The 21,255-nt window shown below is 39.1% G+C and overlaps 2 protein-coding genes across 6 annotated transcripts; both read right to left on the reverse strand.

Annotated features, from left to right (window-relative positions):
• Positions 1–1,501: 1,501 nt before the first annotated feature.
• Positions 1,502–6,833, reverse strand: LOC131330233 (RNA pseudouridine synthase 2, chloroplastic). 3 transcript variants are annotated; one of them, XM_058363740.1, is made up of 7 exons: positions 6,402–6,832; positions 4,392–4,535; positions 3,695–3,955; positions 3,386–3,588; positions 2,969–3,047; positions 2,336–2,511; positions 1,502–2,252 (listed from the first exon to the last, which is right to left on the reverse strand). In XM_058363740.1, the coding sequence occupies exons 1-7, from the start codon at positions 6,759–6,761 to the stop codon at positions 2,123–2,125; spliced, it is 1,353 nt and encodes a 450-aa protein (XP_058219723.1). In that variant the 5' UTR covers positions 6,762–6,832; the 3' UTR covers positions 1,502–2,122. The 3 variants fall into 3 exon arrangements, 2 of the variants coding, with proteins under 2 accessions (XP_058219723.1, XP_058219724.1); XR_009201029.1 differs by lacking the exon at positions 1,502–2,252 and having other exon boundaries at positions 2,373–2,511; positions 3,390–3,588; positions 6,402–6,833; XM_058363741.1 differs by lacking the exons at positions 1,502–2,252; positions 2,336–2,511; positions 2,969–3,047 and having other exon boundaries at positions 3,382–3,588; positions 6,402–6,833.
• A 1,318-nt stretch (positions 6,834–8,151) lies between these two features.
• Positions 8,152–20,232, reverse strand: LOC131329883 (calcium-dependent protein kinase 29). 3 transcript variants are annotated; one of them, XM_058363298.1, is made up of 8 exons: positions 19,227–20,232; positions 14,476–14,619; positions 13,948–14,100; positions 13,558–13,673; positions 9,486–9,653; positions 8,952–9,079; positions 8,506–8,605; positions 8,152–8,410 (listed from the first exon to the last, which is right to left on the reverse strand). In XM_058363298.1, exons 1-8 carry the CDS (start codon positions 19,948–19,950, stop codon positions 8,321–8,323), a joined length of 1,623 nt encoding a protein of 540 aa, XP_058219281.1. In that variant the 5' UTR covers positions 19,951–20,232; the 3' UTR covers positions 8,152–8,320. The 3 variants fall into 3 exon arrangements, with proteins under 3 accessions (XP_058219281.1, XP_058219282.1, XP_058219283.1); XM_058363299.1 differs by lacking the exon at positions 19,227–20,232 and adding an exon at positions 16,506–16,677; XM_058363300.1 differs by lacking the exon at positions 19,227–20,232 and adding an exon at positions 16,360–16,399.
• Positions 20,233–21,255: the final 1,023 nt, after the last annotated feature.

The raw sequence follows: 21,255 nt of genomic DNA on the forward strand, positions 1-21,255 counted from the left end.
TCCACTAATTCACTAACAAATATTGCATGATAATTCTTCATTTTCTAGAGAGAGAGGGGGAGGGTGGCATACAGACAAATCACTCTAAAAGCCATGGTTGTATCAGATCCTAAGGAAACCGGTTGAGAAGGTAATTCCCAAACAGAAATAGCCCCTCTTATCTCTTTAAGAGATAGTCTTTCTCACGGAGCCGCGCAATATTAATCGTCTATTCGCGCAATCATTGACTGAGATTCGTTTTCAACTATGACCGGTCACAATTAACTTTTTTCCGAAAAAGTTTCATTAATATTTTGACCGTCCAAAACACTTTTGAAACAACACCTCTGTCAAGAAGATTTTTTCATCTCTTTAGATAGAGGAAAGAGAAAGGTCGTAACAGATCAATTCTCTGTATATTAATGGGGCAGTTGCAGTGGGCCGGGCATGTATGTGGACGACAGACAGTCCATATGTTTGTGTTGAAAAGGCAGTAATTCAACATTCATTGAGAGACTCATCATCAACTTCACTTATTTAAGGTTGAAGAATGCCAGGCCGACGTAGAAACTACACTAAACGACTAAACTTTTATTTTATGTGTATTTTTTCAGACTTCTTTCGAGTACATAGCTTTGATTTCTGTTACATTTAAATGGACTTATATGTTCATATTGTTGACCATATCTCCGTGGCATGTTGTTATGTCTAATAAAGGTTCGGATTTTCTTCGGTCTAAGCTTTGGACCGGACGGGACAGTCCAAATCTAAAACTTATATTGGTACAATCAATAATCAATGATTCGGATTTGCTGAGAGACTTTTACTTACAAGAGTATATGAACATATTCAAACCATTAATTGCAATAATGAACGATCCAAAATTGAATTGTTAGTCCAAATTAAGAATCGGAAAGGATCCAATTACGTCTAATAAATCGTCAAGGCGCGGGTGGCATCCATGAAATTTTTGATAAATTTTCCTTGGACACACTAAAATATTTATCCCCCCCCCCCGAAGAGTAATAAATTGTCGTACTAAAAAAGTCTTCAAAATTTGACTAAATTTATCATTGTTTTCCAAAGGGTAGTTGATTTTCTCACAAGCCTTTTCTTATAAAAAAAATTCATACGCCCATCCGCCATGATAAAACTTTATTTGTCTGCTAATTTAGGGGGTGTTTCCACTGACCAATACTAACCTGTGGACCAATTTTTTGTTGGTTTTGTCCGAGTCCTTCCTACCTAAACATCCTATGGCCTTTCTTTTCTTTTCATTTTATTTTTTGTTTTTTTGAAACAGCTCCTAAGGTGTTCAACTCTTGGCTGACCTTCCATCGATCATTTTTGGTCCCCACTAACTTGGAATTTATTATGCCAGCTTTGGAGCCATTTGAATATCTAAATTGAGCTATTTGAATATCTAAATAGTAACAAGGTGTAACTTCTTTACTTCTTTACAAGGTGTAATTTCTTTACTTTGGAGCCGTTTCGATGCTCTTAATTGAGCTATTTGAATATCTAAATAGTTACAAGGTGAAACTTCTTTACTTTGGAGCCATGTTTTGCATAGAAGAAATTCGAGTGACAAACAGACAAGTGATTCGATTGCAGATAATCTTGCAGACACGCTCACCAAGGTGGTTACAGAGATCAACTTCTACCACTCTACTCTACCACTCTTAGAGCATCTCCAACCCATACTCCATTTCTTCATTTTGGAGGAAAAACATTCTTCAACCCATCCTCTAAAACTCTCCTCCATTTGGGAGGATGAACTTTGATCCTCTAAATATAGAGGATGAAGGAAAAAATAGAGGATCTCCTCCAAATATGTGTTGGAGTTGAGAAATAGAGTGTTGGATTGAAGTTGAGATAAATAGTACAACCCTCTAAATCTAGTTTTCAAATAAAATAGATTAATTTGATCCTCTCAAATAGAGATTTGGAGGGTGTCGGATTGGAGATGCTCTTAGGAGTTGATCAACATCTCTCGAGCAGTTGGTGCCTAAGGACGCGTTGGCACATCGTTGATTCGAGTATTCTGACCAAGGAGGACATTGTTGACTTAGGCGGGGCTTCTGTGGCTCCCATTCTCCATCAGCCCTCAATTCAGCCGGAAAACTATTTCCCAATCTGTTTCTTAAAATGTTTTTGAAGTTGTTTTCACCTTCTCGAAACTGATGTCACGGAGCTGGCTCAGAGTTTCAGCAAAATCAACAGGTGGAATGCAAGAAAAGTTTGTGTTCTCCCTTGTATGCGGATGCCTAAACCTGCAAAACAAAGACGAGAAATTTGTTAGTGGATAATTGGATTGCTTTGGATAATTAGGCATAAAAAGCTTTGGATTGCTAACCCAAGAGCCAAAGCATGGAGGCAAGGCCTCTTTATTTGGGAAACCAGTTGCATAAGTTGCCCATGAAAGTAAGATGGAGTCCTAGGCCGAAGACCCGACATGGCCATATTTGCAGTGCCACCATACACCTCATCCCCCAATAGAGGAATTCCCAAGTACTTCGCGTGTGCACGTATCTGTTTCAAAAAACAACCCAAGACATGTCAGTGTTGTATCATCACGATCAGTGAACAACAAGCTGCACATTGCAACAACCCTGAAAAGCTGCTTATTTCAAATAACTTAGTCCAGCAAAGTTTATAGGCTACATTGAAGACTAGAATTTCCAAACAAAAAGAAAGAATTTTGCGGAAAAAAATATGACCAAGGTTGCCAAGATACCATCTCAAACATGAAGAAGGATTGACCATCTGAACAGGCCTTTTTATTTGGGACAAGATACCAATAGGCAACTTAAAATGGCCCTAAAGTGGGCGTTACAGTGGTGCACTCAGGGAGTAAGAAATGATAATGGCAGGAATAACAAGTATAAAACAGTTTCTTATACTTACTTTTGGTCCATTCAGTGAATACAGTCATTTAAAACCATTAAGCATCACAATGAAGTCTCCATTACGAAAGAAAATAGGGTACCTGATGAGTGCGTCCAGTTTCTAATCGCCACTCTACCAGTGCGGAACCACCGCCAGCAAGTATTTCTAGTACTCTGTACCTAATATAAATCAAAAAACTCAATTGAAATAATCATATAAATCACAACCTCAAAGGCATATGACATTGACTATCAACACATTTGATACTGCAAACTAGGCAAAGATTAACTGAATCTCCAATTTCATGTAAACGAGATCTCCTACTTAATTCGGATAAAAGCAGGACTGGGTCACATGCCAAATCTATGACAAACCAGATATTTAGCTGCGCAGGAAACTTGCTTGGGACAAAATCAAAATTTTCTTACATTCTTTTTCTACCTTCGATTGCAAGAACTTCGTTTTTCAAAATCGTTTTAATATGCGCAACAAAAACTAATGGAGGACCTTAAATCACCTACTAGCAGCATGACGTGCATGTCCACATTTGCTTGGTCCAGGAACAGCAGTCATTCGAATCCTATTATTCAAATCACGACCAATTGGAATATCAACACGTCCTGATAGTGGGGAGGGCACTCCACATGTTAGGCTGATGTATACTCGGTGGATTGTGTGTTGCTTGAATTGTTCAGCTAAGTGAGAATGAGAATGCTCATCCTGTCATCAGTTTCCAAAGGGTTTCCAATTAATAAGCCATTGTGTATCCCAAAAGTTCATTTTGGTGACTAAGGGTAGTGGGCATTTAGCAAGGGGCAAAACTCACCTTTGCAACAACAAGCAATCCACTGGTGCCTTTATCTAGTCTATGGACAATTCCTGGGCGAACCGATGCCGCAAATATGACAGAACTTACATCTTCATCACCACTTTGACCAGGAGAAAAGCAACTAAACTCATCGTCAGAAATATCCTCCATCTCGGAGAGTACTTCTTGATTAGGAAATGCAAATGTGGAAAGACTGCAATGGTGAAGAATTCCATTAACAAGAGTTCCAGTTGCATTGCCGGGTGCTGGATGAACAACCTGCATAAAAAGATCGCTTAATGTTTTAAAATGAAGGATGAAAGGTCCAACAACAAGGAAAAACGGCAACCACTTACTGTTGGTTTGTATATCAATATAAATGAACCACAAACACCTAGTCAAGTCAAGCCCGCATATTAAAATTTAGCACTTGGTTACTGCGTTTTTAGCGATCCTTGGCTAAGCCCAAGTGTTCTTCCCTGTCATGATTGGTTAACAAGAATGAGGTTGCAGGTTTGAGCTGATGGATTAGCGTCAACCCTCCATAATAATCTAACTTACTAACATAATGGCATTTCATTGCATGACAAACAAAAAACGATCTATTCTTTCAGCTGTTATTTTGGTGCTAATCTCCTTTCAGAATGAAGAAAAATGAATTGCAACAAATCATTGAACATTAACTATAGTTATCAAACAGGATTAGACTCTTTACCATGTGTGCAGGTTTGTTAACAACTAGCACGTGCTCGTCTTCATAGACAATATCCAAAGGTATATCTTCTGGTTCAGCCTTTAGAGGTTGCAACTCCGATATAGTGCACTCAACTTCATCCCCATCTCTGACCATGTGTGAAACCTGCTAAATAAAAAGTCTATCAAGTCACGAGTAACGTGCTTAAACACCCAAAATCATTTGAAAAATAGAACTTTGTCATCAGTAAGTTAATATCGGCTTGATTTGCCATCAATCTTCCAAATTCGCATTGACCCTAAATGAACACCTTTTAAACACAGAATTCAGATTTGTGAACAATAACTGGTTGAGTCAAACACAGCTAGGAGTCAGTGACCTAGCTAGCTGGTGGAGGGAGCACATGCCCCCGCAGTGCCCACCGGGGGCACGTGGCCACACTACAACGTTAATTTCTTCTCCTCTTAAACACTTGAAATAATTTGCAACATAAATTTTTAATACATTTATTTCACTTTATTTTTTCATAAGTAATACGGAGTAAAAATTTACTTAAAGGCATCAACAGGATGCCATCCATGTACAAGAAGTGATGAATAAAAAAGAAAGGATCAAATGGTAAAAGGCCCTATACATCCTTCTATACACCAAAAAGATCTAACATGTCCCTCAACTCCCAACTAAACTAAGTAGAAATAAAAAAAACTCTTAATTTTGAACAAAGGCCTATTAACAACATCAAGCACAGCTGGATCATAATGCATAGCTTCCATCTTCTTCTAACCACTCTAGCCCCATACCATTCTTGAATAAGCTCCATCGCCGTCGTAGGGGAAACCCATGACATACCCCCTGAAACAAGAATCACATTACAAATCTCCTTAACAACCAGACAATGAATAAACCAATGCACCACTGACTCTTCATCTCTCAAGCATACACAACACCGATTCACAATAACAATTCGATGCCGTCCAAGATTACCTATAGTGAGAATCTTATCCTTAGCTGCACACCAAGCAAAAAAAACAAACCTTGGTTGGCGCAAGAGTACCCCAAATGGCTCTCCAGAGTCCAGACAAAAACCTGGTAATAACCTTTCACCTGAAATGACCAGTTAGCTACCGAGATCCACCTCAAATAATCCTCCCCTCTCCCCACGTCCCTCATTGCATAAAGCTTTCCAACAACTCCTCCATCTCCCAATCTTGTACCTCCCTGAGAAGCGTAACATCTCACTGCACTGTATATCCCCTTCCAATTTAAGATAATTTGCCACAGCTGCATCCCCATCCGCCGCCAACAAAATATTGACGGGTAAGCATCTCGCAACCTAACATCTCCATACCAAAAATGCTCTCAAAAATTCACTCTCCTCCATGCCCCCCCACCTTCATACTAATAGGTATAGAAAATTCACCCCAACCTCCCCTAATACCCTTCCAAAGACCCCAACCGTGCGGCAATTGCAATTCCAGTGAGGACCACTCACCCCAACATTCCCCATGCCTAGCCCGCACCACTTTCCTCCACCATTTGTCCCTTTCACAGGATCTCCACGACAATTTTCTTAACAAGCTTTGACTGAAAATAGCAAGCTTTCTCACTCCTAAACCCCTTTCATGAATTGCAGTACAAACTGTATCTCAATCCACAAGATGGAACTTAAACTCCTCCCCTGAACCACCCCAAAGGAAATCTCTTTCCAGCTTCTCTAACCGATTGGCCACCGAAATAGGGATGGATAGTGAACATTGACACAGTTTAAACGTTACGTTCTCTTCCTCAAAACTGACAAAACATAATAGATTGATAACTCAAAAGAAGCATTTTTTAGAGGTAAGGATAATAACAAGGGCTTGTTTGCTTATTATTCATTTATCAGTCCTTTTTTCAAATGAGGCAATTTTGTTACTTCTTTGATTATCTGAACTCCAAAAAAATAATATTCAAGCTAAAAATGCAAAAGGCTAACTAAAGATGATTTTTTTCCCGGAAGGTAGATCAATAAACAAGACAAACTGAACGGACCTTATCGATTACGCGGCCATTAACGCTAACGAGTCCAGTTCGAATGCTCGACTGCACACGAGCCCGGCTCACGCCGTTGATTCGAGAGGAAATCCACGAATCGAGCCTGATTTTGCCGGACTCGGCATCGACGGTCCCGTCCAACCGGACCCCGGCGTAACTAGTTCGCCGGCGGCCGGAGTGAAGTTCGTGAGGTTCATCGGAATCTGAGGCTGAGGAGGACGCGGAACAAGCTCTGATGGTGCTAGAGAAACTTCTAGGGTTTCTTGACGGGAAGAAGGAGAGAGAGGAGGAGGATGAGGCGTGAAGGGATTTTAAGGTGGCGAGTGAGGAGGTGGAGAGAGAGAGGAGCGAGAGCATGCTCTTCGTTTTTTAGAGTAGTTGATAATGGCAGTTGGGCATTCTCCGTTTTGACACCGGGCCATGTAACCATTGATGGAAAACCCCCAAGTTTTAGGGTTCGTCTCCAGTCCAGTGCCTTCCCTCAAGGCTACTGTTTAGTTTGCGTTTTGTGGGCCTATTTTGGATTTGGGTTGATAATCGGAACCGTTCATCATGTAGATTTCGTTGAGATGAGCCACCGCATCAAAAATCAAGTCCATCAGATATGTATTGATAACTTATTGGAACATATAAACTTGCTACCAACGGGTTACATCTAGTGTGCCCAGCACCATTTTTATCAAATAAATGTGTATCAATCAAGTATCAATACATATCCGATGGACTCAATTTTTGGAATTATGGATTGTCTCAACGAGATCTACATGATGAACGATTCCGATTAAAAATTTGGGCCTAAAATGAGCCCAAAAAACACGAACTGAACAGTGGACTGGAGAAAATGCACTGGACTAGAGGTGAATCCCAAGTTTTAACCACCTATTGTGCGCCCCACCGCACATTCATTGCAATAATCGAAACCATTTATCCTATAGGATCTGCATAGTAATATTTCCACGTAAAAAATCAGATAAAAATCAGATTGATCGAATATCGATAGAAATATCAAAAATTGAATTTTGGTTTAGAGAATAGACGGCAAATACAGTTTTTAATATATTTATCGATGTCCCATCAAGTTGATTTTTTCAAATTTCTACATTTAATGCACGGTGGATTCGGCAAATGGGGGTGGTGGAAACTTGAGGTTTTCCACCTATGGTGGAGAGAGGTTTTGAGGGGGATTTTTAAGAGTAATGAATGAGAGAGATAGATAAAGAAAATTTATTGGGGACCTTGCGCAGAGGTTTTGAGTACCAAAACCGAACAAGCCCTTAATCTCTAGTTTGTGAACAAGGGCACCAAAGTGTTACTACTATTTTTTTTTTCAATAACAGGATATCCGAGCGAGTTTGCATGAATTCCAATTAATTCTGGACCCGAAAAAGTTAACAATCAAACAAACCCTCTAGTGATCTCAAGATTTGGAGTGTTTACTCTTCGTGAGATTCGAACACACAAGCTCATGTAGAATAAAGCATTGCTTTATCATGCCTACTTGGTCAAACTCGTTGGTAACAAAGTGTTTTGTTGTGAAATAGACTAATAACAAATGAATCAAATTTCTATAATACACTCTTCTTCTAAACTACTACTACTACTACTACTACAAATGTTTAGAGACTTTGTGAACTGACATTGATTCATATGAAAACAGGTTTGGAATTTGAAACTTCAAAATCCAGCCAATTTGGAGGAGATTTTGATTGTCAAATAGAATAGTTATTCAACTAATAACACAAGGAAATAAGACAGCAAAATTAAAATTGCATTATGAAACGCACAGTGTATTAAGATTATTACATAATGGGAGATTTACAGGGAAGCAGTTTATCAACCTTGGGAACACTATACACAGAGAACTGAACCAGAAAGAAATATTGGAATCACTGAGGATTTTAACTCTGCTTCTTTCTTTAACCCTCAGTCCAAATTTGTTGCCCGCCAACATCCGGCATTCCTTTTCGCATCATCGCTACGAATTCCTCGTAATTAATTTTCCCATCCTGCATAGCAGAAACTGAGCAGCATTACAAAAATGACAAGGAAAAAACATAACATGAGGATTTTTTTTTGTTTTCCAGAAGATATTGTAGTGTACTTTATCGGTATCCACATCGTCGAGGACTTCGTTTATAGTATCGTCATCTCCCATTCCATACTCGGCCATAGCATTTTTCAGCTCATCCCTTGTAATAAACCTGGTAAAAATAGAACGCAAAATGTGAAGAGTAATTAATTCCTCTGGATCACATGAATTGGATTAAGCTCACTGTAGACTTTTGAAAAATCTTGGCCAAATCCGAAACAACATGGAGCTAGCAAATATCGAGGATGTCAGTTGAAAGAGGGCCTTTTAGCAATTTAGGGAGCATCGTCAAAATACTTTCCATAAAAATCCCAGAAACAAACAACCCCTTCTTCGGACCTTTTTTTGGAAAAACCACAGTTTCTCCTCCAAAAATGACCTCTCCGGTGGGGGGAACGCGTGAGATATTTACCGAGGTGAATCACAAGGCAGTTAAGCTGTAGTTATAGAATACTAACCCACTGTTATCCTTGTCAAAGAACTGAAAGGCCTGGTACAAGTGCTCTTCTCTCTCAAGCCTATGCCGATGCATAGTTGCAGTTATGAATTCGAGGTAATCAATAGTTCCACTCTTATCAACGTCCGCCTGCCAAAAGAATACCAGTAACAAAACACTTCACTTTTTGTGCATCCGTTTTGTTTTGGTTAGTTCACTCTCTTTTTTTTCCCTTCTTGTTTACATTTCTCTGACTGTATTTAGGAATATCTTCACTTGAAGTAGTCAATGGATGAACGCACAGTGCCACCAAAGATAGTAATACAGTCATCCTTTTTCCTTTCTTCAAGGAACTGACTTGAGAAAAAACTGAATTTAAGTAGAAATATACAAACAAATTGCTTGCAACCATCATTAGGTTGATAGGAAAATATATTGGGAAATGTGTCCCGTAAAAGGTATAGGTAAAGAGTTTGAACATAGTTAGTTTCGTTAGTAGCTCTAAACTAGAGTCGGTTGTGTGTGAGCGAGAGAGAGGAAGAGTTAGAGTTCTTACAGCATCCATAAGCGCTGTTATTTCTGATTCAGTAAGCTTTGAGCCGAGCTTAGTCAATCCAGCTTTGAGCTCCTCGTACGTGATTGAGCCACTCCCATCGGTATCCATGTTTTTGAACGTTTGTTTCAAGCCCTTGATTTCTTCTTCTGAAAGATTTTCTGCAATAACCTTCAAGCAACCCAAAAATGTCAGCTATAGAAAACATATACTATAATACAAAGGATGTATATTCAGTCCAATCTTGCATTGTTGCCCTCAAAAGGGTAGGTTACTTGCTTTTCTTTATCACATTTTTCATTGCCTAAACCCATGTCTCTGGGCATCAAAATCCACATGTTTTCTACCACTACCAGTGTTCACTCAACATGAAAAATAAGTTGGGCTGCTACTTTTGTCTATGGGTGTCCGACGAGGTTTGGGAGAGCTCTGGTATGGGAAAATCTCATGAATATTGCTCAGTCAGAAAGACTACCTTGGTTGTGTGTGGGTGATTTTGATCAAGTCTTGCGAGTCAAGGACAAATTGGGGGGTCTTGTGCCTAGTCAGAAGCCTATTTCATCTTTCCATGAAATGATAAGCGAATGTGGGTTGGTCGATTTGGAATTAAAGGTCCGAAATTTACTTGGGGAAATAATAGGAGTGTAGAGAATTTCATTATGGAACGAATTGACATGGCCTTCGCGAATGCTAGGTGGCGTGAGATGCATGATCAAGCAATGGTATTTGTGGAAGCAGCTATAGGATCTGATCATAACCCTTTGCTCTTGAATACCTCTGTCCCACTCAATAAGGTCAGCAAACCTTTCAGGTTTGAGTCTTTTTGGGTAACTGAAGATGAGTCTAAAGAGATGCAAAGAGGGACTTAAGGAGTGGAATCGAAAGAAATTTGGGGATTTGAGACTCACCAACGTGACACTAATCCCTAAAGTTTCGAATCCTGAAGGTATGAATCACCTCTGTCCTATTAGTTTGTGTCGTTTCATTTACAAAATTATTTCCAAAGTGTTGGCTAATAGGTTGCAGCCCTTTATGAATGGTATTATTACAGAGCAACAATCTGCTTTCATACCAGGGCGTCAAGTTCAGGATAATATTATTGTAGCTCAAGAGGTGTTCCACTTCCTTAAGCACAAAAAAGTAGGTACGAAAGCTTCAATGGCAGTAAAGCTGGATCTGAATAAAGCATATGATAGAGTGTGTTGGGACTTCTTATTCTGTGTCATGGAGAAGATGGGATTTGATGCAAAGTGGATATCCTTGGTTAAACAATGTGTATGCACTGTTAAATATTCAATAGTTGTTAATGGAGGCCAAGTATGTGAAGTTGTGCCTGAAAGGGGTCTACGTCAGGGAGACCCCCTTTCCCCTTACCAATTTCTAATGGTGGCCGATGTGTTCTCAGTTTTGATGCATAAGGCAGTGATGAATAAGTCTATTGGTGGTATAAGAATGAAAAAAAGATGTCCCATTTTGTCTCATCTCCTATTCGCAGACGACTCTCTGGTTTTCCTTGAAGCTGCCCCTCAGTCCTGCTTGAATTTTATGGAGCTCATATCAGCTTTTAGTGATGCGTCTGGTTTGTCACTCAATGCCCAGAAATCTAGTGTGTTTTTCTCTCCGAACACAAAGAATGAGTTGAAGGACAGTTTAAAATCGATTCTGGGGATAAAGGAAATGGAAGGGGATGCTAAGTACTTGGGTTTGCCTGTGTGCTGGGGAAAATCAAAGAAGGCATCTTTGGGATATCTAAGGGATACAATTATGAAGAAAGCTCAAGGCTGGGGAAATGTACTGTTGAACCACGCTGGGAAAGAGGTGCTTATAAGATCTGTTGCACAGCCTATTCCGATGTACACGTTCATGTGCTTCAAAGTTCCAAAGTCTATATGCTATTGTCTGGATTCGACTCTAAGCAATTTCTGGTGGGGGAAGAGTAGTAGGGGACGAAAGATGCATTGGGGGGCCTAGAATAAATTGACATTGCAGAAAAGTATTGGTGGCTTGGGCTTTAAAGACTTTGAATCCTTTAATGTTGCGTTACTGGCCAAGCAATTTTGGAGATTGAATATAAATCAGGATTCCCTATGGGCTAGGGTTCTAAAAGGGCTTTACTTTCCTAGTAAATCATGTATGGAGGCAGAGAGGGGATCCACCCCTTCATGGGTGTGGTGCAGTTTGCTAGAAGGAAGAGGCCTGATCAAAGAGGGGTCTCAATGGAATGTAATGAATGGAGAGTCAATTCAATTTTGGGATGATCAGTGGGTCCCTGGGATTATCGGGGGGAAGGTTTCTTTGCTGGATAATCGTCTCAAGGAACCGCTAAAGGAGGCAGATTTCATTGACCCTTTAACGAAGGAATGGAATAGAGTGAAGCTGAAGGAGTGCATTCCGGAGACAGAGGTACAAGCTGTTTGTAAAATCCCAGTAAGTTACTCAAATTCCCCAGACCATTTCATTTGGTGCCACACAAAAACGGGAGAGTACACTGTCAAGTCGGGTTACGCTCAGAGGAGACTGAATTTGATGAAAGTTAACCCAGCTCTTCCATCGTGTTCCTTCACTCCTCCAGGTAGAATGTGGAACAAGTTATGGTTGATTCCTACTGCCCCTAAAATGCGTATCTTCATGTGGAAAGTAGTCCAGAATTGGGTGGCTTGTAGAGAAAATCTTTTCCCAAGAAAGTGCAGTTCCAATCCAACATGCCAAATTTGTGACAATGCAAGTGAATCAATTGAGCACCTCCTTTTTCATTGCCCATGGAGTAAAGCAGTTTGGTTTGGGAGTGGGAAAGCCTTTTGGGTCTTTCAGAATGAGATTCGAGCTGTGGATAGGTGGATGGAAGATATTCTGTGTGGGTGCTTAGCAAAGGAAACAAGTAAAGAGGTTGTGGGGGATATTTTCCAAATTTGTTGGGCCATTTGGAAGGCGAGGAATAACTTTGTTTTCAGTAGTCAAAAGTTAATCCCGGAAGAGGTCATTGAGCAAGCGAGAAAAGCTAATATGGACTACTTGCAAGGGGTATGTCAGCAAAGGGAAGGGGGCCTCTCTAGGCCTAGCCGGTTGGACAGGTGGTCACCACCTCCCCCATCGGTTATAAAGTTCAACTGTGATGGAGCATTCAAATCCTCCCGCAGCTTAGCTGCCTTTGGCATTATTGCTAGAGATAGTGGTGGATCGGCTCAGGTATGGCGGTGTGGGAGAACTATGGTTTCATCAGCTCTATCCATTGAAGCTTGGGCTTTAAGAATTGCTTGTGCAATGGCAATTGAAGAAAACTACCAAAATGTGATTTTTGAAGCTGACTGCAAGACCCTCATTTCATGCTTGACTGATGGTAAATCATGGTGCCCCTGGGAGATTGAAGCTGTGGTACAGGATATCAAAGTATGGGCCAAGACGAGGCAATGGTCTTTGTGTGGTGTTGTAGGGGCCAGAACAAAGTAGCACACTGGATAGCTTCTAAATGCTTTGATAGGAAGATTTTATTTCAGTTGGGTTGTATTCCGCCCGGTCTTGATTCCAAATTGTGTAAAGACTTGACTTGAGTTCCTATGAATACATTGACATCTTCAAAAAAAACATGAAAAATAAACTAAGCCTAAATATGCAAAATAGGCCAACTCGAGTCTCGGGTTTCGAAGTAATGGGTTCAATAGATTTGTGCTACATGCAAACTTGATTAGTCCAAATTCGAACGCACAACATCGTGAATGCAATTTTATCGGGAAAAAAAAACATCGTGAATGCAAACCCCAAGGGATTTGGCCAAGTAGGCATGAGTAAACAATAAGTGTTTGTCCTACATGACTATGCAAACATTCAAACCTTGCGGCACTGGAGGGGATTGCGGGTCAGTAACTTCAGGGCCCCTGAAAAAGTCGAGGTGCGCACAAGCTGACCCGGACATCCGGTCATCCAAAAAAACATCGTGAATGCAAAAGAAGGAATCACAATCCACAACATGTGTGATATAAAGTACCTCAAAAGAACCATAGACAAGCTCAGCCACATATAGTTGATATCTGAATTCTGCGAATTTTGTGATTTCTTAGAACTCAGTGTTAAATTATACCTTTAGAGCAAGCTTTTTTAGCTTGTTCATTGCTCTGAATTGCTTCATCCTAACGAGTACAGCACTATCAAGAGGTTTATCTGATGCGTCGCCGCCTTCTTTCAACCATGGATCCTCTGGTTCACAGATGATGATCCGGATTAAATTGATGAGTACTCAAAGTTAGCTAAAAGTATATCATCTCCAGCAATAGAGACCTACTAACACTTTGAATATTGGATCCCCCAATACACTGCATCCCTACAGCCCTCTCAAATAAGCCATTGGATAATAAAGTCATCTTATTTCTGAAAATTTTCACTTAGTCTCAATGACCTATCCAAGAGGGACAATGAATAGATGTGGGAGGAATTGATTATTGGTATTTTCTTCCTTTTGTTATGTACTTACCAATGGCCTGAGCAGCAGTTATCCGCTTTTTAGGATCCATTGTCAACATTTTCCTGATGATATCCTTTGCACCAGTTGATATAGAAGGCCAAGGTGAGCTTTCGAAGTCGATATGGCCTTTTAAAATCTCATCAAAGATGCCTTTCTCGGTCTCTGAAAAAAATGTATCCATCCAAGCGTAAAATAACCAAGTCAAAATCTCATTTCGACAGAGATATATTGGTTTCATATCAGTCAGACTTTACGCATCCTAAAGGGACTTGGCAGTTGGTACAAGCACAACTAATGAAATTACACAGAGTTATATTTCATAAAAGGATTTGGAGGGATGCTTAAGTCATCCACTTGGAAAACAAAACCTGGTTAATTCAATAAGAAATCCTTGGTACTGAGCAGCCATTTTGACAAATGCAACAACTCAAATAGTCCAAACACAAACTGGCCGAACAGGTATTCAAGATACGTTATACTCAAGAATAAATGTATTATTTTAGGCACTGGTATATGAATAAAAAAACAGGCATTTACCAGCCCAAAATGGAGGCACTCCGCTTAGGAGGATGTATAGAATGACTCCTGCACTCCACACATCTATCTCCTTCCCATAGTTCCTCATCAACACTTCCGGAGCAACGTAATAAGCACTCCCTACAATGTCGTCGTAAACTTTCCCTGGATAAACATTTTGAAGCCTTTTGTTAACACTGAGATACTCGCAAAGATACATGATTGCCAGGCAATAGAAACGACCAATGAAAAGCAACGTCAAAAAATTTCAAGGCCAAGAAAAATGAGTGAACTTCCCGACTTCCAAATTAAGGGGGATAAAATATGGATAGAATGTCATGTTCTTGGTATGACAGAATAGCATTGGTCCAACCAGTTGGAGGCATGGTGGCAATATAAGCTCTGTAAAGTTGCATGTATTGATCAAACATCCATTGCTGTCTATTTCTAATCACGTTTTTCATTTTAACTATGAAAATTCTTCACTTCTTTTATTGCTGCCTACTGTGGATCCATTTAATTTGGTGCACACATATCGTACCATCGATATCCATACATGTATCAGAAGTTCACAGCTGCGCTTTAATTATTTACTGAAATAAGCAATGGTTATATGTATTCTCTAAGATTGTTTTTGATCAGCTATGTATTCTCTAACTTGACATGGAGCAGAAAATTGTTTCAAGAGTTGTTTTGATGTGTTGCCTCTGCTTGATTATCAAGGAGTAAGTGTAATGCATGCAGTTTTGATAAACTAATACATATATAATCTCATAGAATATGCAGCCCCACAGGAAATTTATTTTTTATTTTTCGACAAGATTACGGATTTTCTCATTAAACTCAAGTCAACCAGTTATATCTTTAACCAACAAAACTCCTACCTCAGGCGGAATACAACCTGAATTTGAAACAAGATTTCTATTGAGACTGAAATTAGCTAGACTATGAGCAACTTTGTTTTGTTCCCTACAACACCAAACAAAAGACCAACTTCAGTCCCACGGGATTAATAGTGATAAGTTTAATAGTACTCTGTAATACAATACCCTGATTCTATTACCGTATTACATATCCACAATTTGTTGTGATTATAAGTACGGTGGACATTTAATCTAGCCCATAAAAACGTTAACCAAACAACGAATATGTGATCCCTTTAGATATATTATCCAATTCAATTCACATATTTGGTCAAACAAATGAGCCCGGAATTAAAAAATAACCTGGGCCACTTCTCTGGTGGAATCTGACTCATAACAATGTCATCTTGTGCAACATTTTCTACCTTTCACATGCTCTATCTAGTACCTCTTGCTCCTTTTCCAACATGTGCAAGAGAGACAGAGAGACTTGGTTGACCTGTCCCTTTCACCATTGACCTGGGTCAATGGTTCAAGTTTAGCAGGTTTTAATTTTCATGTTGAGCAACGTTTAGCTCAAGTGGTAAGAAGAGAGGATGTACGTACATACACAAGTCTCTAATTCGACTCTTAAAGAGCATTAAGTTTATTTGGATCACCCTTCTCTGGTTCGACTCTTAAAGAGCATTAAGTTTATTTGGATCACCCTTCTCTGGTTCGACTCTCAAAGAGCATTAAGTTTATTTGAATCACCTTTCTGCAAGTAAAATTCAAGTTATGCGAAATGATTATAGTAGGAGGCCCGATTGACAATTCTACCACATGAGTCACATGACCCAAGTTCGCGGTTGCTCAGGTCAAGTTTTCAAACTTTTTTGAAAAGTTAACAGAAAGTTTAGCAAGCTTGTTGCTTTTTTTCTTTTTATCAGATGCAAACTCTCTTTTCAACCTAATTTCACTATCTCAATAAACTAAAGTCCCTATTATTTTTCCTCTTACAAACAAAAACCGTAACAGTAAATTCATCAAACACCTTACTTACATGCCGCGTGAAGAACAGTAAACATCCACTCACATGACAAAAATCGAAAGTCTGGGTCTGACAAGTCACAAGTCCCCCTCGAAATCAAATTTAATGTTTTCACCCAACTAAAATAAATAAAGAAACTCATCAAAGCGTATAGACACCTATGGTAGGATGGAGATTTGATCCCATCATGATCCAGGTTGACAGGAAATGGTGTCGGATTCACTTTCGGCATTTGATGCAACAATTGAGATTGAGACAGAGGAACAAGAAATGTGGTATCTCTTCTCGATCCTGTGGGAATACAGATTGAGATTGCTCATCCTATCGTACCCCATCCTTCACGTGGGCATTTTGGCCCCCTGATTCTACCCAACTTTTTTTTGTCTTTAAGTGTTTTTATTTTTTTTCGGAATTTGTTAGTAATCAGTTTTTCCAACTTTTAGACCCTTCTCATCAACATGAATGCATCCATTTTTTCAACTTTTAGACCTTTCTCATCGACATGAATGCTTAATTCAACAAATATGACGTGAATCTTAAAAATTATCAGGAAATTTGAACAAATATACCAAAAAGAAAAAGAAAGAAAAAAGTTAAGAGTTTGGATTAAGAAGGCACCAGCAGGTCACGTACCATTGGTTACACACAATCACTATGATTCCTATATTCCTATAGGGCTCGTTTGATTGCTAGACTAAGAAGGTGAAATCAGGATTAGAGGAACACAAAGGCTCACATGCTTTCTATTATTCCTTAGTCCCGTGTTTAGTACATCTAGGATTAACTATTTGACTGGACAAGTTGGGATTATTTGTTCTTTTAATACCCCATGAGTGGGGATTAACTAATACGAGGGGGATACGAGGGAGAGTAATGGTATTAGGTAGTCCCGCTTCTCTAGATTATCTCCCTCCTCGTCCTACGGTCAAAAGTAATTATTATTATCTTTATCTCGCTCTAACCAAATATATTACAACTAATCCTAAAATTATATAATCTAATCTATTATCCTATGGTCTCCATTTGTTTTCTCTGTTCCATCCTTGATCCTATTTTTTGAATCCTTCCTAACAAATAAGCCCGCAATCAAACGTGCCCAATAGTACTGCCCATAGCACTTCTAAAATTTGAAACTAGCCCCCATGCTAACTTTAAAGTTTAAGCTCAATGAAAGCATTCCATTTTTGTGGCATATCACCAAAATGACAACTTTAACCCTCATATTAGGATGAGTGATTTGTGAGATGTGACAAAACATCTTCAACTACTATTTATAAGTATCGATCCCTTTCAATTGAATTTCTAGATTCACAATTGTCTCCTTGCAACAATATAACATAATCAAGACATGTCAAGAAAAGAACTCAATTGGATGCACCCCAAAGCCAAGGACAAGACAACAAAGCTAAAAAAATCACCATCAATCAATTGCACAAGTTGATAGAAAAGTAAAGGGTAGATTTCAATTACACTCTTGCGGTTTTCCCCAATAATACATCCCCCTCTGCGTACGAAAAATGGCTATGAGCCCCCTATGGTATATTGTTCATTTTACTGACTCCTAACCAACAATTGTTCTACTAAACACATGATGGAATTATCCAAAAGTGGTTTACATTGAAAAATTCACTCTTTTGATAATAAAAAACTAAAATAAATACTCTCAATTCTCAATTTTTCAGGACTTAAAATTGGTAATTTTTTTTATCATTTTTTATCAAAACTAATTTTTTTTTTGGTCAAACAGAATTTCCAAAACAATTCTTTCATACGTAAAGAAGGTATCATTTTTTTTTGATCCGATAAAGAAGGTACTCCCTCTGTCTCATTTTCTTTGTCCTTTTTTTATAATCGTGTCAGTTTTCAATCGCTTATATCTTTCAATATAAATCTCTAAAAATGTGTAATATAGATCTTGTTTGATAGTTCTCAATTAGGTATATTGATGTAGAACACGTGGAGGCTCAATTTCATGATCAATTGGACCGGTCGAAGACTCGGAAGTCCAAACGTTGTTTAATTGTAAATTATCCGATTTAGCAACTTTCGGACGAGCTCGAATCGGGCCCAAACTTGGTGGGCTGACTCATTTTCGCGCTGCGATCAATACTCACCACCCCTAAGTCGTGACTGGTGGTGTTTTTAGGCCTAATTCCTTCGTTTAGGCCTCCAATTGAACGCTTTTGCTATTTTAGAAAATATTTGTTTCGTTAATAACTTTTAGCGTATAATTCCGTAGGAGTTGATTTTTTTTGGAAAAGTCATGTTTTTCTTTCCTTTTTCCAATTTTATTAATTTTCCCAAATTTTGGGAATTTTTGTTTTTGAGTTAGGGTTTTGCTAGGGTTACGCATTTTTCTTATAAAAGGGATTGTAACCTAATGTTTATGCAGCTTTTTTTTTATCAATAATATTCAGACTTTGTCTTTTTCTCTTGAGGATTCAAGAACTGCTTGTGACTACAAGTATATATCATTCGTTTGATTAGTACGCAACTAATCTCTTTGTTTTTTGTTATTTCCGCTGTCAAATATAATACAAAATATTTAAAATTATAAAAAATATTATAAATTGAAAGATATAAGTATTTAAAGAACGACACAAATAACGAAAATGGACAATAAAAATAGAACGGAAAATATCATTAAAATCAACAAAGGAATCATAGTTGTTTATTGTCATTCCTTATACGTGTGAGGAGTGTACCCATCATTAGAAAAAGTCTCGAGAGGTGTCGCATTTGCCCAGAAACGAATCAATTGGAGAGAGAGAGAGAGAGAGAGAGCGAGGATCAATTGGAGAGAGAGAGAGAGCGCGGGGGGGGGGGGGGGGGGGGGGGGGGGGGGGGGGGGCGGGAGAATTTTTTTTTCCAAAACTAACCTTCTTCAATGAAAACAGAGAGCCCAAAATCCGTAGCCTTCAAAGGAGCATCCTCCTCCCTACTCATAAGCAAGAAATTCTCAGGCTTCAAATCCCTGTGCAGCACCCCCATGAAATGACACACATGAACCACATTCACCACCTGCCTCCCAATCCTCGCCGCCTCCTTCTCCGAATAACTCCCCTGCTTCGTTATCCGATCAAAAAGCTCCCCACCCGAACACAGCTCCATAACCAAATGCAGATTACTCCTGTCCTCGTACGCCCCTTTGAACTCAACTATATTGGGTTGCCCGCTCAAATGTTCAAGCATCGCAATCTCTCTCCTAACATCCTCTATATCCTTGTCAGTCACAAGCTTTCGCCTCGATATCGACTTACAGGCGTATTTCAAGCCAGTGGATTTTTCAGTGCATAGATAAGTTATTCCAAACTGGCCCCTCCCCAGTTCTTTGTCGAGATCGTATATTTGGGTTATGTCAACGTATGGTCTGCTTAGAATGGGTCCGATTTGGGAAGATGATGAGGAGGAGGAGGGGGCTAGTTTTGGTGGGTCCGGTTTGGGTTCAGGTGGTTCTTGGCTGGTTATGGGTATGGGATGGTATTCATGAGGAGGAGGGTGGTGGGGAGAGTCTTGTGAGGAGGAGGAGTTGATTGTGATTTCTTGGGTGGTTGGCTTTGAGCCGCCGCAGCAGAATGCTCCTAGGCTTGCACAGAGTCCCATGAGAGAGAGAGAGAGAGAGAGAGAGAGAGAGAGAGAGAGAGATGGATTTGGGATTGTTTCAAATTCAAGACTACTTATGGGTGGATTTGGGTGTGTACTGGATTCTTGTTTATGAGGATGTTTTTTTCCCCTTGGTGCTTTGCTTTACCTATGGTTTGTGTTGGGCATCGTTTCTTTCTGCACTTTTTTCTTGCATACGCTGCGCCAGAGAGAGAGAGAGAGAGAGAATGTGCGAAGGGGACGGGGTGGGTTTCGTCGCTTTCTTTCGGTGCTGGCTCGAGTGTGAACTTTGGTATGTTTTGTTTGATTTTATGTTGGTTGCATCTCTTATGGGTGGAAATTACATTCTTGGCCGGAAAAATTTCAGAATAGCACCAGATCTTTCGCATAAATCACACACTGGCACCTGATCTTTTAAAATTATCAAAAAAACACCTGACTTATTTAAAAACCCATCAATTTTACACCCGCCGTTAACTTCCCATCCAAAACAGACGGAAATACTGAAAATGTGAAATTTGGCACGAATATTAGCAAAACAAGATTAAGACTCATTTTGGCAAAACACAATATTATACTCATAAACAAGATTAAGGCTCAATTTGGCTTTCAAAGTCAATTAATAACTTAATTTTTATCTTTATTCAAAAGAAAAAAACGCATTTGTTAGTTTTGAGTCAAGACGAATCAATAAGTCACAAAAATTACTTAATTTTTCAATCCAAATCCATCTTAAATAAGGAATCAAGCTTAATTTAGTAATTAAATACCTATAATTATGCAGCCAAATAAGATTACTCTGTATTAAATAAACAAAGGAAAAGGCAAAAATAAAAAACATATAATGAGATTATAAAATCACAGAAGCATAAAAAAATCACTTGGATTTCACCAAAAATTTGACTCCACTGCCAGAGTTAAGATTTTGACTCCGGGGGTTGGATTTATAGACATATGTTTGTTATCGAAATGTATATTTATTAGAGCCTCCTTCCTATGAGGACGTCCTCATTTTAAATAAAATGCGAACGTCCCATTTTCTCTCCTTTTTCCAATCAAATTTCAATGATCCGAATCACTCAATGTGTTCAGAATGTGATTTGAAGGGTACTGTGCAGATACCAACAAAAAAAATGACCAGAAAGGGCTTGGTTTGAGCAGTTTTTATTTGAACCGTTTAATAAAATACAAATAAAAACTGCTCGGATCAAGCCCTTTCCGGTCCTTTTTTTTTTGCTAATTTCTACCATGTACCCTTAAAATCATGTTCTGAACATATTGAGCGGCTCGGATCATTGCAAATTG

Source organism: Rhododendron vialii, chromosome 6a (assembly GCF_030253575.1).
Source record: "Rhododendron vialii isolate Sample 1 chromosome 6a, ASM3025357v1".
NCBI classification, from domain to species: domain Eukaryota; kingdom Viridiplantae; phylum Streptophyta; class Magnoliopsida; order Ericales; family Ericaceae; genus Rhododendron; species Rhododendron vialii.

Bases quoted from the DNA above. Each gene is read 5' to 3' on its own strand.
- LOC131329883 (XM_058363298.1), bottom strand. From the start codon at position 19,950: ATGGGACTCTGTGCAAGCCTAGGAGCATTCTGCTGCGGCGGCTCAAAG. The intron at 14,101-14,475 runs GTAAATGCCTGT...CATTTTTTTCAG, and splicing joins AGTGCCTCCATTTTGGGCTG to AGACCGAGAAAGGCATCTTT. The intron at 9,080-9,485 runs GTAAGAACTCTA...TTCTTTTGGCAG, and splicing joins TAACAGCGCTTATGGATGCT to GCGGACGTTGATAAGAGTGG.
- LOC131330233 (XM_058363740.1), bottom strand. From the start codon at position 6,761: ATGCTCTCGCTCCTCTCTCTCTCCACCTCCTCACTCGCCACCTTAAAA. The intron at 3,956-4,391 runs GTAAAGAGTCTA...CTTTTTATGCAG, and splicing joins TTAACAAACCTGCACACATG to GTTGTTCATCCAGCACCCGG. The intron at 2,253-2,335 runs GTTAGCAATCCA...TTTGTTTTGCAG, and splicing joins CTCCATGCTTTGGCTCTTGG to GTTTAGGCATCCGCATACAA.